The following is a 16,504-nucleotide window of genomic DNA, read 5'->3' as shown; positions in this document are numbered from 1 at the left end:
TACTATGATGCTGCTTTCTCTGCCCTTCCTTTTGTCTTGCCATACGCTCCCCCAGCCAACTTCCGCATCTCCAACGCCCTCTTATACGGCGGCGCAGTAGGCGGCTGTACAGGATCCAGACTAACCCTATCCTTTGGCAAATGATACGTCGCATCCGCATCATACGCCGAAAGATCGCCACAAGCCAGAAACGGGGCTATCCACCGCCGACCACCCTCCTCGATATCATCCTCATCGTCCGTCTCATCCCCCAGATCTATCTCAATCGCACCATCCTCCCTAACCCTTGACGTAACCTTCTTTTCCGGTTTCTTCGCATCTGAAGACACCGGCTCCTCCCTCACAGGCTCGGGCAACACCGTCCCCGCCCCCAACGGCCTCTCCAAACTCGGCATAAACCCCTCGGGCGGACAAAACCCCTCACAAACCACAAACGCCTCTATACTACTCGCCCGACTACTCCTCGGCTTCGCCACTCTCACACGCTCAAACACGATTTTCAGCTGCGCAAACAGCAGATCTACGTCTTTGCCTCTGAAGATCTTGGCTACGAACTTGCCGCCGGGTTTGAGAACGCAGAGGGCGAGGTTGAGGGCCGCCCAGAGGAGTTGCGATTGCACGTAGATGTCGAGGTCGTGCAGGCCGGTTACGTCGGGGGCGCCGTCGGAGATTACGAGGTCGACGGGGGAGGAGTTGAGGGGGGAGGAGGGGGAGTAGGTGTCTGGGTCGAGGGCTTTGAGCATGAGGGGGATGGTGGAGGGGTGGGTTATGTCTGCGCGCATGGTTGTTACGCCGTCGAGGGGGGACATGGGTTGCAGGTCGATGGCTACGATGCGGACGCCTTCCCGCGGTGTGAGTTTTGGTGTCTCCTCTGCCTTCTTTTCAACTTCTCCTTCTACACCCCCCTCTTCCTTCCCCTCTTCCTTCACCTCCTCCTTCTCCCCACCACCGCCCAAAACATAATCCCGCATATTCTTCTGCTTATCCTGCCATCCCGCTCTCCCAAACTTCTCCCCCTTTATCAGCACACGCGAGAGAACCTGACTCCAACTTCCTGGTGCGGCGCAGAGGTCTACGACGCGCGTTACGCCTTCGAAGAGGTTGAATTCTTCGTCTAGTTGGAGGAGTTTGTAGGCGGAGCGGGCGCGCCAGCCTTCTTCTTTTGCGAGGCGGTAGTAGGCGTCTCGTTTGTCTTTTGAGGATTTGCCCATCTTTTGGTAGGTCTGTTGACTCCAGTTCCTTTTGGGGATTTAGATAGAGTGTTGGTGGGGCTGGGTTTTATGTCTTTTGAGAGGGCGATGGATTGGTGTGAGGCCTCTGTGAAAAGATCACAACCATGTCAAAAATTGTTTCTTCTCGTCAACGTATCCCTGCTCTCTTTATATCTTATCCATATGTGCGAATAGTCTTGGTTAAAAAAGGTTAATCGACGTGCGAGTCATTGCACGTGAAGTGTGGGAAAGCGCAAGTGGGCTAGAACAAAAGTGGGGCGAGCGGACTCCCGAAGACCGACAAGTTTTCCAAAAAGTTCACGGCGCGCGCATCCAACCCACGACAAACCTCAATCGCACCACAGCCCACCATGAAGCGCCCCAATCCCGCCCCGAAACAAGCGTCGCATAAGGGTCACAAACCCAAACGTCAAAAACTCGACGACTTCCCTAAACCTCTTCCCCCGTCCACGAGACCCAAGCGCCGAGTGCAACTCAACGAGCTGGGATGGAAGACCGTGGAGATGCCTGATCGGTTGGAGGATACAGAGGGTTTCTACGGTCTTGAAGAAATTGAAGATGTTGAGATTGTCAAAGATCCGGTTACGGGCAATCTTACCTTTGAGACTACAAAGACGGAAGATGAGGTGGCACAGGATGTGGAGGAAGCGTGGCAACGGGAGGAGGACGAGCAAAAACGCTTGGAGCAGATTACCTTTGACGAGGAGAAGGTGGTTGGAAAAGACGAGAGCGTAGGAAAGAAACTGCAGGAAGCTGATGAGGAAGTCGCGTGGGAGGGCTTCAGCGATGAGGAAGATGCGCCGGCGGGAATCCTAAAGCAGACAACAGGTGCAGGTGCCAAGGATACAGCTGGCGCGACTGCTACCAACGGCGAGTCGGAGGTGAAGAAATTGACAAAGACTGAGAAGAAGAAAAGGGCGAAGGAAGCAAAGCTCAAGAGGGAGGCAGAGGAAAAGGCCAAGGCAGAGCTGCCGACACCAGATGAGGTTGAAACAGAGGAGGCCGAGGACGATGAGGACGACGAACCCTCCGATATCGAAGATCGCGAAGATGGCGAGACCTTCGGACCTGGCGCTTGGGACATATTGGCGAACCACGCCGATGACGACGATGACGAGACAGATGTGCGCGCATGGGCTAAACTCGACCTCTCCGAAGACATGCTGGGTGCGTTGGCGAAGCTGAAGTTCTCGAAACCTACCAGTATCCAAGCGTCTACTATACCCGAGATCATGTCTGGGCGAGATGTTATCGGCAAGGCTTCGACCGGTTCAGGAAAGACACTCGCTTTCGGCATCCCGATTGTCGAGACATATCTTGCTGCTCGTTCGACGCCCAAAAATCCCGAGGACAAGGCGCCCATCGCGTTGATCATTGCGCCCACACGTGAACTTGCGCATCAGATCAATGATCATTTGATCGCCCTTTGCGCGAAGGGCGATTTCGACTCCCCGTACATTGCATCCATCACAGGTGGACTTTCCGTGCAAAAGCAGCGCAGGCAATTGGAGAAGGCCGACATTGTTGTCGGAACACCAGGACGTCTGTGGGAGGTCATGAGCAGCGGTTCAGGAGTGCTACCCAAGTTCAAGCAAATCAAGTTCCTGGTTGTAGACGAGGCTGATCGTTTGCTGAGCCAAGGACACTTCAAAGAAATGGCAGAGATTCTCAAAGTCCTAGAGCCCGATGATGAGCCTAATGAGAATGTCAATACGGAAGACGCGCCAGAATCTCAACGGCAAACTCTTGTGTTCTCTGCCACTTTCGGAAAGGAGCTGCAGCACAAACTCGCTGGGAAGCAGAAGTATGGTGGTGGGGATCTGATGAACCAACAACAGTCGATGGAGTACCTGCTCAAGAAACTTAAGTTCCGCGAGGAGAAGCCAATGTTCATCGATGCCAATCCGACTTCGCAGATGGCCAGTAGACTGCAGGAAGGTCTCATTGAATGCGCTGGACCCGAGAAGGATCTCTATCTCTACTCGCTACTGATGTTCTACACCAAAAAGCGCGCTTTAGTCTTCACCAACTCAATCTCGGCAGTACGTCGCATAACGCCGTTCCTGACGAATCTGGCGCTCCCAGCTCTACCCCTACACTCCAACATGCCCCAGAAAGCCCGATTACGCTCGATCGAACGTTTCAAAGAACGACCAGGATCAATCCTAGTAGCCACCGACGTCGCCGCCAGAGGCCTCGACATACCCAAGATAGACCTAGTCATCCACTACCATCTCCCCCGCGCGGCAGACACTTACGTCCACCGCTCGGGACGTACCGCCCGAGCCGACGCATCCGGAGCCAGCATCCTCATCTGCGCCCCCGAAGAAGTCGGCGGCGTCCGGCGCCTCGTCGCCAAAGTGCACGCCCGCGCCAGCGACGCCCCCAAATCAAAGAAAACCGCCTTCTTCATCCGCACCCTAGACATCGACCGCCGCATCGTCTCCCGTCTAAAGCCCCGCGCCACTATCTCCAAACGCCTCGCCGACACCGTCATCGCGAAGGAAAAGAAACACAGCGAAGACGACGTGCTGCGTCGAGCAGCTGAGGATCTAGGCGTAGACTACGACAGCGAGGAGTTTGAGAAGGAAGCGCCCGGTAAAAGGGGGAGGGGTAGTGGTCGCAAGAAGAAGGAGAAGGAGGCGAGTGAGATGACGAAGGGGGAGATGCAGGCTCTTAGAGCGGAACTTAAACATTTGCTCAGTCAGAGGATTAATACGGGGGTTAGTGCGAGGTATCTTACTAGTGGCGGGATAGATGTTGATGCGCTTATGGCTGGGGAGGGGAATATGGAGTTTTTGGGTAATTTGGATGGGCTGGGGTTTGATGAGGTTGTTGAATAGTCACGTCGTAGAGGATGATCAATTGTACGCAAGATTTGCTCAACCATTCAAAGTCTACCCGACGTCTTTGCAGCCCTGCATTACTGCCTTAGATTTCGCTGTAAGCTCATGTTTTAATAAAGAGTTATAAGCTGTTACCGTGAAATGTTGATGCAGCGCAGGGCAACAAAACGCGGTCAGGTACTCTACATAGTGATCTCAATGTAGTGTATTTCCCAAACACTTTATATTCGCTGTGATGCAGCAGTAGGAAAGAGCTATGAGCTATCATATACTATACGACTAATTTATTAAGTAAAAAAGGTAGAGTATCTACTACTGCGCTGTAGGATCTGCTCCGACATCGACTCGATTTATCCATCAGGAGTACGCATGTTTTGGCGACCGGTTTCACGAACCTTCTAGGCTTTGTTTGGTTTCCGAATAATAGACTGCGGGATTGCGAAGCGCAAACCGGGGAGCGCTTTGTGCGTTACTTCCGCACAAACACTGCGTTAGTATATTGTCTCCGTCGACCCGCGACTATTCGTAGCTCATCATACAGAACGGTCTAATTTGGTACTCTTCTTGATGTCTTCAACTCCAACTATGGACCCAGATCATCAGACCCAGCCAAACGCTGATGACAGAGCGACAAGAGACGAGTCCTCCGCCACAGAGACCGACGTCCCAACCACCACGGAAGTGCCTCCAAATTCCCAGTCCGTTGGCTACATCACGCTCGAGTACCTCCGAAGCATTTTTGTGCAGTTTACAATCTGGGCACCCACCATCTACGCCTTGCTCCACTTCCGCGCCGGCCTCTTCACCAGCGATGTCCTCATCAAAGCTCTGGGTTTTACATTCCTACTGCCAACTGGGTTCATCACTGTCCTCGCCATCACAGCCGAGTACCTGCGAAGAACCATCGACGCACAGACGAAAACTTTACAAGAAAATGCGGACATAGTAAGAGGGTTACAAGACGAGAAGGAAGCATCATCGGAAGATCTCTGGTCTTGTCTCAAAGCAAGAGAAAAAGAACATAGCAGGCATCGGAAACGAATCATCGAAGCCCGTGTCAGGCACTACACATCCCTTCACAAGCACCAAAGCAGCACGATCAGTTTCCTAGAACATCTGAATAGAGCCCACACCAATATCCCCGATTCTCCCGCACTAAATATCCCGTTCGATAAGCTCTACATGATGCGATCAAGAACACAGACGCGACTGAGCATAGCCCAGAGCATCGAGAATATCCTGTACTCCAAAACAATACGCGCGCTGAGAGACGAGGGAATGGATGGCTCCATCCGCGAGGCAGAAGGCGATCTAGAGAAGGCGGTGGTGATAGATGGGTATTTGATGCATCTGGAAGATCTGGTGAAGAATTCTGCTGCTCCTGCTAGGGTCGATTCTGGGTTGGAAGTGAGGTTGAATAGGCATAGGGAGAGGCTGGAGAGGTATTGTGAGGGGGATTGGAGGGTTAGGAATTGTTTGAGGAAGGTGGATAGGGATGAGGAGGAAGGATAGGTATAGAATGGGGAAAAGGGTAGATGTTGTAAATATGTAGGTAGAGGAGCGACGAGATGTCATATGTGTGAGAGCGGTTTGTGCGCTTTACTCATCATAACAACTGTTTCACATGAAGTCGCGCATTCAGTAGCGGATATTTTCCCACAAGCACTTGACAATTGACACCCAGTCTCAGTTTCCCGAGATACCACGACGTTTTCTTTCTAGCAAGTCCACCTGGGCAAACTACGTGGGGTCATCAACGTGGTTGCCTGATTGATGGGTAGGATGTCACCAACAAATAGCAAATGACGTAGCATAATCCGTCCCACCCCATCGCCTATATGAAGACGTGTTTCATCGTAGCCAGTGACCTTTCGAATCATACTACCACACCACGAGTCATCCCAAGGAAAGATAGCCATGGCAACGAGCGCAGAGTCCACACCTGCCCTATGTTCAACCCGGAAGACGCTTGCCATGGACCCCAACATCAACAAGAACACACTCATCTCGGAAGCGGAAGCTGAAAAGACGCTTCACGAAATCGATAATGCGATGATGGACGAGCTCGACCAGGTCCTGCGCACACTTGCTAACACATCGCCGCGTCGCCGACGCTACTTCTCGCCAGGCGCGTTGTTACTTCTTGTTCTCTACACACTGATCCACGTTGTATTCATCCAGCCCGCATCTTCGCGCCTAGGTCGCCAATTCCTCATTCCCATCATCTTCATGGTGTTCATAGAAGTCACTTCCGAGGCCTATCTGGAACGAATAGTAGGATCGTACGAGAAGATAGTTGACAGGATGAGAGACTTGGCCCGCCTTTCACTCGACATGGCACATACCTGCGACAAAAGGGTGCAAGAGGCTGAGGAAGCGTTTGACCAGACCGCGGCGTACAGGACGACCTATTTCCGCGCCTTCCACCAAAAATTAAATGAAATGCGTCTGGAATACTATCAAGCATACCTGGATCACTACGGAACCCTCATCGGTTACGCCGAACTCATTACCAAGAAGGCGAAGACCATGGCTGCGCCGCCTAAAGTCAAGGGCGCGAAGAGGAACTGCGGCAACCGCATCAAGAACGATAACAACGCTCTTACGGAGTCTCTGGAGAACTTCGCTGTCGCGCTCAAACAGCGGCAGACCACGGCCAGGCTCCAGATTGCAGTAGCGGAGAAGATCAAGGACATACTCGATCGCGAGGGCTTGTTACCGGAAGAGATTGATCGACTAGTGGATGAGGCGGAAGAGGATCTGGAGCGTGCGCAGGACGCGTCGAACGTTCGGACTCTATCACCAGGTTATGGTACCTCAGACTCTATCGCGTCGCCATCGCCAGCCGTGGAGAGCGTTGATAGCAAGTTGGAGAAGAATTACGAGGACTTGGATAGGTGGTTCCAGAGTGTGCGGGATCAGCCTGTTGTCGCAGAGGAGACCTGAAGAGAAGGATGTCACGGGAGGATCGTGGCTGCTACGGCTGCATGGAAAGTGGATGAGGATGATGAAATAGGAGTGCACCGATCCTGAGTGTGTTCCCCAGCGGCTCATCCCAGACGTACTCCTAGTGAGGAAAACGTGGCATGTGTCCCATCTTATCTTTCCCCGTGGCCGTGTGACAGAAATTCGCGATTGATTTTGTGTGATGTATTCGTCACAGGCCGTGTCCCAAAACGACGCGCTGGTAGGTGCATTTAACGTCTTAGTAATCGATGATGTAAGCACAAGGGCGCTCACCTGGGAGCGCGCGCTCAGCTCTCGGAATCAAAGCAATACCATCCTTTTCACCAGATCTCTCCCGGGTACCTAGTCCATCTTCTATAGCGACATGATCGTCTTCGCAGACACAAAAATGCGAGTGGAAGGGAAGTAACAATAACGTCTTCTCGATCTTACGCTGCTGAATTCGCGACTGCGACGCGTCACGGTGAATCATCAGAAGCTGCTGAAAAGCCAACATTCGATCAGGCGATCCAGTTTTGCCTTCTGCATGACAACAATAACATCTGGCGCCATGCCGTAGTGCAGACGATGATCTAGACTGCATCTCGACCGCCACCTTCTCAGCTGCGCTCAGCCTTGCGGGACCAAGCGCCACGAGAAACAACTCACTCGTGCGCACACCTCATACACGAAAAAAACTGAACAGGTCTACAGACTACATTAGGCTAAAAGCTTACAAAGTAGCTAACATAACAGCAACGTAGGCTCTAGGGTGTACAGTTTTTTATCAGGTTGTCGTGCGCAGCCCAATAACTGTCTTGATCTATCTACCCTTCATATTCAGCGAAACTCATGTTCCCAGACTTTTGCAACGCCTGGCGTTGCCGATAGGTGGTATTCAGATGTTATGTCATCGGTGGTATGGGTCGCAAGTCATTGACCCGCCACAGCCTTGTTCAGCCTTGTGTGCTGACTGCACGAAGTCGGGTTATCAGCCCCTGTGATTCGTCGGGATCCTACCTATCAACATGCAACGGCTTATACTTGTATTTATTCATTGTAAGCTAAAGGCTTCCATCTTCAGCCTGATGCACGCTTACCTCGCGTACTTAACACGTTCTTCCCGCGCTTTGATCGACGCTTTCCCCGCTGATATACATTACCGCATCGTCCAGTGATACTGCGATGGCGGCAGTAGATCATCTTCCATGGCGGTATGAGCACTGGAAACGACACCCAGAAAGGTTGGTACCGCAGGACGAATATGTCATCGTCTCGATATGTGAAGCCAGCGTAGGTGTTTATACAGGAGACTTGTGTTCATTGGTCTAAGGCTATACAGGAGGGGATCAAATTCAATCAAAAGTTAGTGAGCGACATGGATATACCAGCGCTGTGCGCGGAAACGGCCAAATCAACCACGGATACAAAGTGGTCTTTTGAACTGTTAGCATGATGAGCCTTATTGTTCTAGAATCTACTAACATACTATAAGCCTTCTAACTGCCTCTCCGGAAAATCAAACTGGACACAGTTTAATTCCATATTCAATTGAAAGTGTTCGGGCTCTGAACTCATGCTGGCATATCCCATACAGCTACATTTCCTCATATCACTTTTACTCCGAGGTATCGATGGCATTCTCCCCTCTACTTCATGACTCCAATTGGAAAGGTAAGTTTGATTTGGACTGCGCGACGCCATCCAACAACATAGGCTGGTACTTACATAATTCCGCAGGGTTTCTCCAAACCTTCGGGGACCATATCACGACTACTTACAATGTCGCGACAAGTCAAACTTTTGCGTTATGTCTCACATCAGACAACAATCCCGACCGCATCGTAACACGTTTACAGCGCGCCCAGAGCTTTGCGTCTAATCCATTCCTGTTGACAGTAGTTTCACTCTCCATGGGTCAACAATACAAAGAACTCAAGGGATTCGAAGCCGATCAGGATTGCAGGTACATGGAGCTAACGATGGGTTACGACTATGGAACCAACTTTATGCACTTGGACCAAATGCGAGACACTTCGCAGACAACCCAGCGTCTGAACAGTCTCCTGACTCGGATTGCCGACATCGAGAGCGAATGCGCCTCACTACTGGTCGCATTGGACCGTTTGGGGAGCCAGCTCGAGGTATTGCCTGATGAATATTGCCCTATGATCTGTACCGAGCTACGAGAGCAGGTAATGTACTATCAAGGAAGTGTAGCGGATATCAGCTTCGCCGCCAGGAGAGGAAAAGACATCGTCCAAGCCATGGTACAGACGGTAGGCGTCCCTTTGAAGGGTTTGAGAAAATTTCCCATACACTGAATCTTACAATCATAGGTATACGCGAACCTCCAGCAGCATGGTATGATAATGAAACGCCCTGCAAGTAAGCCGCATACTGACTTCGTATTTCCACTCTTGCAGACAATCAACTGAACCATCGGTACGGCGCTGACATGCGACTCATCACGGCGATCACCCTCATCTTTCTGCCTGGAACGTTTGTCGCAACCTTCTTCAGTACTACATTCTGGGACTTTTCTCCCGACAATGACGGCGCGAAGGTGACATACTGGGTTTATCTGTACTTTGTGATTACGATAGGTCTGACCCTGCTGGTGCTCATTGTGTGGAGGAGATTCAGTGCGCTTAAGCGAGTGATACTGAAGATGGTACACCTAGGCTACCGGATCCCTTGGTTGGGAGGGCTCATACGAAAGAAGAAGGTGGATGATGAAGAGTCGGGAAAGAAAGGTGACTAAGGTAGACTCTAAGGATTGCGATGTCTCTTATTTAATAAGGAGTACCTTTGCGTATGTAGTAGTTATGTAATTTAGGAATTATAAGTAGCTTATCTTACTCTGCATTATTATAGTACTATAGATAGAATAGAAGAACTAAACTTTAGAATTGTATACACTAAAGTAAGTTAACTATAGAGAAATATAAAATGCGCACTTTAGCGTTTTTGTTACTTATATAACTTACATAACTATATTAGTATTTTAAATCTTTATATACTAAGTTAATACCTAGAGCGCTATAACTAGCTTCTACAGAATATTAGTGCTAACTCTTAATATCTCTACTTTCTCTACTACGCCTAGCACCTTAAAAGGCATTAAGGATTTAAGTTAAATATACGCTAGCTTTAAGAATACTAGTATTCTTAGTTAATATAAGTAGCAGCTCTAAAAGAACCTTATCTACTATAGCTATTTACAAGGTATATAGTAATACTATTTACTATAGATATAGCTAACTATATAGGTAATACCTTCTAAGCTAGAGACTTCCTAAAGAGAGAGAAGAATATAGTAAAAGGTCTTCTTTATTAACTTAAATAGCTTAGCTATGTACTAATAAATCTTAAGAGGTTATACCTTGCAAGTAACGCCTATAGCTACTTGCCCTAGAGGGTTCGCGCTAATAACTACCTTTATAGTTATAGTCTCTAGGTTAACTAAGAGTCTAAGAGATAAGGAGAGATAAACATAGTAGTAGCTATTAAGCAATAGAATCTATGTTTAGGCAAATGTGTGTCTTATGTGTGTCTTATGTAGGCCGAACGCGAAGGAACAACTGGTGTCTAAGGTACATCTTTTGGTTCACATGATCTTTGATTAGACTCTTCTGATCGACATAGCCGGATAAGCATGTGCTCAATGATAAATGACCATGTTGTTCTGGTAGGGTGGATGACTCAAACGTGAACCGTGGTACAATCTTGTCGCTAGTCTAGTGTTGTTTGCTCGAGCAAAAGTCATCTCGCTCAAGGTCTCACTGCACTCCACACACAACGAAAAGAACTAACGAGAATCTACCGCCATCAGCGGAACACAATGGGTTCCGTATTTCCAGAGAAGGTCAACTTGGAGTTGCTGCTACACACTGCCGTGGACCACGTGAAAGGGCAGGGTGTTGGAATCGGCGTCCTACAGCAGGCCAGATGCGCAAAAACGGGCGCCTTGATGCCAGAACTACTGCCTACTGAAGAGCGTAGATACGGTATTACACGCGCAAACTTTCCGACCGAGAACGTCAAGACACGCGAAAGAGCTGAGCTACTTGCTATATTACACGCTCTCGGTCTGGCCTCCAGCACGATCAAGAAACGATGTCCGCCAAATGTCCAATTACGGACTATACAGATCTTTTGCGAACATCCGTCGGTTATACATACTGTCAAGCACCACCTTCGGTATTCTCCAGCAAGCCTCGAAGACGAAGTGAGTGGAAACGACCGCGCCATGATCAAGAGAGTTGTCCAAGCCATTCAAAAACTCGAGAGAAGATCGTTTGAGGTCTTTTTAACAATCGCAAACATGGAAGACGGCGCGCAAAAAAAGGTAGGCTTAGCAGCAAGGCAACGAGGCAGGTTTGCGTGTAAACAACGCCGCCAATTGCAGCACGCTCGGGAAAGAGTATCAACAGCAGTGCGTCGCACCTTGGAGAACGAAAACTCTACAGAAGCGCTCGTAGAGGGGATTTAGGAGCTCAAATTAGCCCATTAGGCACGTTGTCACCGGACATCGTCGTCCGTATCGCCGGCATCAAGCGCTTCGATGGTAGTCCCTCCTTCAACAAATTCTTCATCTTGATCCATCAACCTCATTTCCTCATCCAGCACGACCCTCCTGTGTCGCCACTCCCGGAACAGTCTCCGACCGCACAGCTTCCACGTTATGTTCGTAAATGAGGTGAGTACGCCGAAGAGGAGGAAGCTCGCCACCGCATCTTCGAGATACCACATTGCGTATGCAACGCATGCGACGATCGATAAGAAGATCGACGTGTATAGGATGACCTTGAGAGAATAGATGGAGAGACCCTCGCTTTCGGCATCATCGGTTGTGGAGATTGGTGTTGCGCTAAGAGGAGAGAGCGGTATTTCGCTGTCAATATTCGGCGAAATGACCTCTTTAGAGGAGGTCGTGGGCAGGGTTCGAGTCGGAAAGTGCGTTTGCGTTGTCATTGTTCGTTACCACCTGCAATGTATGCGAGATCGAGTAAAGTTGATAAAGATTGGTTAAAAGACTGGGTGTTGCGCAACAAAAATTGCAAAGACGATAGAGCAAGATTCCATCGAAGTTATACGTACATCTCAGTCAGCTTTTCAAGAAGACACGTTGTCCTGAGTGCCTCGAAATGGGGCCATCTCACGTACATCCGTTCGATATTGCCACCACGCCACAGTCAACATCATTGCAACATTGCATACAGTTTGCCACAGACCAAAAGCGACCCACCATCTCCAACCGCATCCCTGTTTCCTCGCCGTCTCAAGTCCAGTCCACCATCTCCAATTGAATCCCTGACTCTTCGCCAACTCAACCCCCCTATCTTTATCTCTCCGTACCGCATAAAAGTCCACCTTTCCGTCCGATAAGTCGCTCCTCTTCATCAACCCAACGTCTGCCTCGTCATCCCCAACCGTTCTGCTCACTCTCCACTTGTCCTTCGCCAGTTTCTTCCATAGCAAGTCTATAATAGTCCCCCCGATTGCAAACAGAAGTGGAGGATAGAGACGACGGACTCCTTGGTGAATTAGGAGGCAACGGAAAACTTGCAGCCAGATGTATTTGAGGAACGTGTCGTAGGTAATAAACCCGAACGTGCGGAAGGACAGTGGCTGATCTTCGTAGCGAAAGTGATCAAGTTCGTCCAACCATTGTCGAAAACCTGAAAGAGTTGGTCGAGGGTTGGATCGTGGTAGATGAGCATCTGGCTGTTTCTCGCTGTAAACCGAGGGCTGTGGCATGAAGTGTTCTTTTTGCGAAAACATATTGTTGTAATAGTGATCCAATGCTGACGAGAAGTGAGGAGATAATCTCGTACAGGAAGCGCAGCACGGGAAGTTGTGTTTGGAATATATGAGTAGAGGAAGGCTGTGTTCATGCGCGATGCGGCACAGTAGCGTACAAGGTACGCGCTAGGGAATCTGCCTTGCTGCGCCACTTGATGTCTCATATTAGCGAAAGATTCTTGGCAGCACATGCAACCAGAAGCAAAAGCAAATCTCCAATCTGGTGGCGTCAAGATAAATGAAGGCAGTAGTATACACGCAGAACATAAACCAGATAAGCGTTCGCGGCGCCACAAGCAACACCGTCTCCAACCCATCACATTGTCTGAGCGACACTCAGACAGACTTTGGAGGCCAAGAATCTGATCCCTTAGACTCCGATGGTTTGGCAGATATCAGCAGGATGTCAGTAATTCGCTTCATGACTCAATCTTGCTGACGATTGCAAGAAGTGCTAGCAAAGCTTTCGTGAATCAGCAGGAGATTGACATTCTCAGCGACTGATACGACTCACAAGTACCAACAGTAAGGATGAAAGCGGCGACTGTGAACGCCGTTTGCACATCACCGCCTCTCACTGTCCACACAACACCCACTACAGTTGCTACCACCCACGGTAGCGATCCGATCAGTCCAATGCGGAAGCCGCTCCAACCCTCAACAAATTCTAGAGCATGGCGGCGGTCAGCTTGGCGAAGCCGAAATACCCAGTCAATCCATTCGCATTCCGTATTAATATCCTCTGAATGCTCGTACGCATAAAGTACCTCCTGTAGGGTGAAATCGTTTGTCGAAACAACTTCTGGGCGAGTCGTGGGTGTGAAGGATAATAATCGGATCTGCCTCAACGTCTTTAGTGACAGGTGCCGTCGCCAGAAGCCACATATATACTGTTCATACTCTCGATGAAGTGCCTGGAAAAACTCTTGATCGGTTCGAATCATACCTGGGTACTCTTCCGAAGACTTCCTGGCCACCTGAATTTGACGTCGTATGCAGCCCTGGCTACCAGGTCTGTAGCACATGAGATTCAAAGAGCACGTTGGTTTGTTTAAGCCATCGACCGTTGGTGAAACTGCTCTTTGGGTTGGAGAGATAATTATGGACTGATCGTTTGCATTTGATGCCGGTGTGACTGCGTATGGGTAACAATCGATGGGTGGTAGTGCCGCCGTGATGGTAGACGATTCAGGTCGTAGTAAGACTGGAGCGTTGCGGGCAAGCTCTGGGAGATGTTCTGGAGATGGACCCTCACTCGCCGTTGTGCCTAGCGAGTAGGAAGGTGCTGCTGCACTATCAACGTCTAGAACGGACCCTCCATTCATATCTCTTCTTGGTTTTGACATCGATCGCGGAGTCATCGCCTCAATGAGTGTACCCAACCCTGAAAGCGGTATTTTGGCTGGGACGCTTGGAATATTGGGTGGATCGCTTAGCATCTCCAACACACCTGATGCAAAGCTTGTCTTAATTTGGTAGTTATCCAAGCGAGGGGGGTCAACACCGCGGCGTGTTTCTACCGACTTGCTAAGTTCGACATTCATAATGAGGTTTTGCGCCATCTTGGATTTCCTTCAGAACTTGTATATCAACCAAACTCTGATGCGTGATCAAGATCCAAATTCAAATCGGAGATGAGAGATATGCTGGTGATAATATATCCGCTGCTGGTGTCAGCCGCAGCTGACTCTCCCGTGAGCCTGGGCAACTCAGCCACCATCACACTAACTATCTAGGGGCTCACGTCAGCCACCGAGAAAAGCACTTTGATAATTATCTCAGGGCCACGTCTTTGGGCCAGATCGAGGAGCAGCGACACGGCTGAGTGGTGTCCCGCATCGCTATGCGCCGCAGTAACCAAGCGGCAGGTGTACAGCGCGCTACTTGGGTAACATGCACAACACGTCACTACGTCATTGAGTCCTTGATAATCCAAATCTGTCCCTCTCACTTCCCCAGCCCAAGACCCTCTTCATCCTTATACCCCACAGCATACAAATCCAACCCATCCTCCAAAACCTCGTCAGCATCTAACAGCCCGATGACAGCCTCATCGTCAGCAATCGTTCTATCCATTCTATAGCGTCTGTAACTTCTCCAAAGACGGGTGCCTGTGATCACCCACAGCGGGAGAAAGAAAAAGGCGAGGAAGGGGCTCCAGTTTACGGAAGGCGATAGCCAAGGAAGCATGATGAGGTACATGATCCAAGCAACTGTGATGATCAGGAAGCTCAAGAGCCTATCCATGTTGCGTATGTTGAAGAAGGTGCGCGGTCTGTTGCGACGAACCCGAGGATGCCGTAATTTATTGGTTGTTTTGCTAGGGAACGGAGGAGGTGGTAGAGTGCATGGCGACTGTGATGGTGGATGTGATCCTAAGTTTGGCGTTCGTGCAGGTGATGATCCCCGTGTCAGCGTTATGAAAGGCTCCTTCTCGTAGCTCGCAGATGCAGCCATTGCGATGGACTTGAGATGCGCCCTTGTACTGTACTTTGTGGGAAGTAAGCGCAGAAAGAAGATTCGTGATACCTTAATACATAAATGTGCAGCTGTGACGCCATTTTGTCGGGTCGCATGCGGCACAGCGGATGAAGAGTCTGCCTCGCTGCGCCGCAAGAGTTGGGGGCCGGAACTCACTCTGCAAACCGATCACAGACTGACCGATCAACGAGGGGCGGAACCGTGTCTTGGTATTGCTGTTATCTGCAGCATACGTCATCCGTTTCATCCTGCTTGCCCTGCTGCATGTACTTTCTTCCACCTTTCGTACCCGTGCCTAGCACCTGCTCTTTCAAGACCATCCACAACGTAATCTTCATCATCTCCGTCGCCTTTCTCACTCTCATCCACATCGACCTCCCAACCACTCTTCTCCCCTCTTGCAATCATCCTCTTAACCCACATCCGCACAACCCATCTGGTGATCACCAACCCCAACCCACCAACACCAATGATGAAAGGAATCAATTGCCCAACACTCGTCCACAGCCCACTCAAACCACTCACTTGATTCCATTGCAGGGTCAATTCAAGTTGCAGGATAACGATGACGTGGATGAGCAGATCAAGGATGGTGTAGTACCACCCTAGCCAGATCTTCTTTGGCGTTGCAGGGTTGGTAAGCAGGAGTGATGAAGCCAGTGATACGGAAGCCCACGGTGGTATGATGTCCGGGGTCGAAGCTGCTGATGTATACGTTATAGCGGCGTATGTTTGGAAAGGTCCGTTGAGTGGATCGAGAAGATGGGCATGGCGTAGATGCGAGTAAATGACGAAAGCTTGGGGTGGGAAGCGCCCTGTCAGGAAAGCTGTGTAGCTGTGTAGTTGGCAGTGAAACCAAGATGGCGGTGCGGGTCTTTCAGTAGTTGCGTCGCGGTACTTCTTCGGAAAAAGAATCGATCGTGCGATGACTGGGAAGGTGAGGGGTTTGTCGTCGGCGCTCATCTGGTATGGGCTCGCTGCGACGCAATGTTTGATATACAATTCGCTTTCGTAGACTTCATGGATGATGGAGAGGTCCGGCAAAGGTTGAGAGATGCTTGCGTTGGTGTGAGAAGACGATAGCGAAGTCGGTGTTGTAGGAGAAGGGACCTCTTGAATAGTGACGTGGGATGATCGATTGGAGTGTCCCTGGTGAATGATACGAGAAAAGTACCTCCACTCTGCTGTTCT

At 50.0% G+C, this 16,504-nt stretch overlaps 4 protein-coding genes across 4 annotated transcripts; 3 read left to right on the top strand and 1 right to left on the bottom strand.

Annotated features, from left to right (window-relative positions):
• Window positions 1–2: 2 nt before the first annotated feature.
• On the bottom strand, window positions 3–1,211 carry J4E93_007130 (uncharacterized protein; the record flags this gene model as incomplete). Its single annotated transcript, XM_049345040.1, has 1 exon — window positions 3–1,211. The coding sequence occupies one exon, from the start codon at window positions 1,209–1,211 to the stop codon at window positions 3–5; it is 1,209 nt and encodes a 402-aa protein (XP_049197965.1).
• Window positions 1,212–1,582: 371 nt separating this feature from the next.
• On the top strand, window positions 1,583–4,075 carry MAK5 (ATP-dependent RNA helicase; the record flags this gene model as incomplete). The annotated part of the gene is made up of 1 exon (XM_049345039.1): window positions 1,583–4,075. The coding sequence occupies one exon, from the start codon at window positions 1,583–1,585 to the stop codon at window positions 4,073–4,075; it is 2,493 nt and encodes an 830-aa protein (XP_049197964.1).
• A 588-nt stretch (window positions 4,076–4,663) lies between these two features.
• Window positions 4,664–5,590, top strand: J4E93_007128 (uncharacterized protein; the record flags this gene model as incomplete). Its single annotated transcript, XM_049345038.1, has 1 exon — window positions 4,664–5,590. One exon carries the CDS (start codon window positions 4,664–4,666, stop codon window positions 5,588–5,590), a length of 927 nt encoding a protein of 308 aa, XP_049197963.1.
• Window positions 5,591–5,851: 261 nt separating this feature from the next.
• J4E93_007127 (uncharacterized protein) lies at window positions 5,852–7,024 on the top strand (the record flags this gene model as incomplete). Its single annotated transcript, XM_049345037.1, has 2 exons — window positions 5,852–5,855; window positions 5,994–7,024. The coding sequence occupies 2 exons, from the start codon at window positions 5,852–5,854 to the stop codon at window positions 7,022–7,024; spliced, it is 1,035 nt and encodes a 344-aa protein (XP_049197962.1).
• Window positions 7,025–16,504: the final 9,480 nt, after the last annotated feature.

Source organism: Alternaria ventricosa, assembly GCF_023758065.1.
Source record: "Alternaria ventricosa strain BMP 2768 chromosome Unknown scaffold_12, whole genome shotgun sequence".
Taxonomy (NCBI): domain Eukaryota; kingdom Fungi; phylum Ascomycota; class Dothideomycetes; order Pleosporales; family Pleosporaceae; genus Alternaria; species Alternaria ventricosa.
The sequence above is the reverse complement of the archived record's forward strand: the minus strand, read 5'-3'. Positions and strand labels throughout refer to the sequence as shown.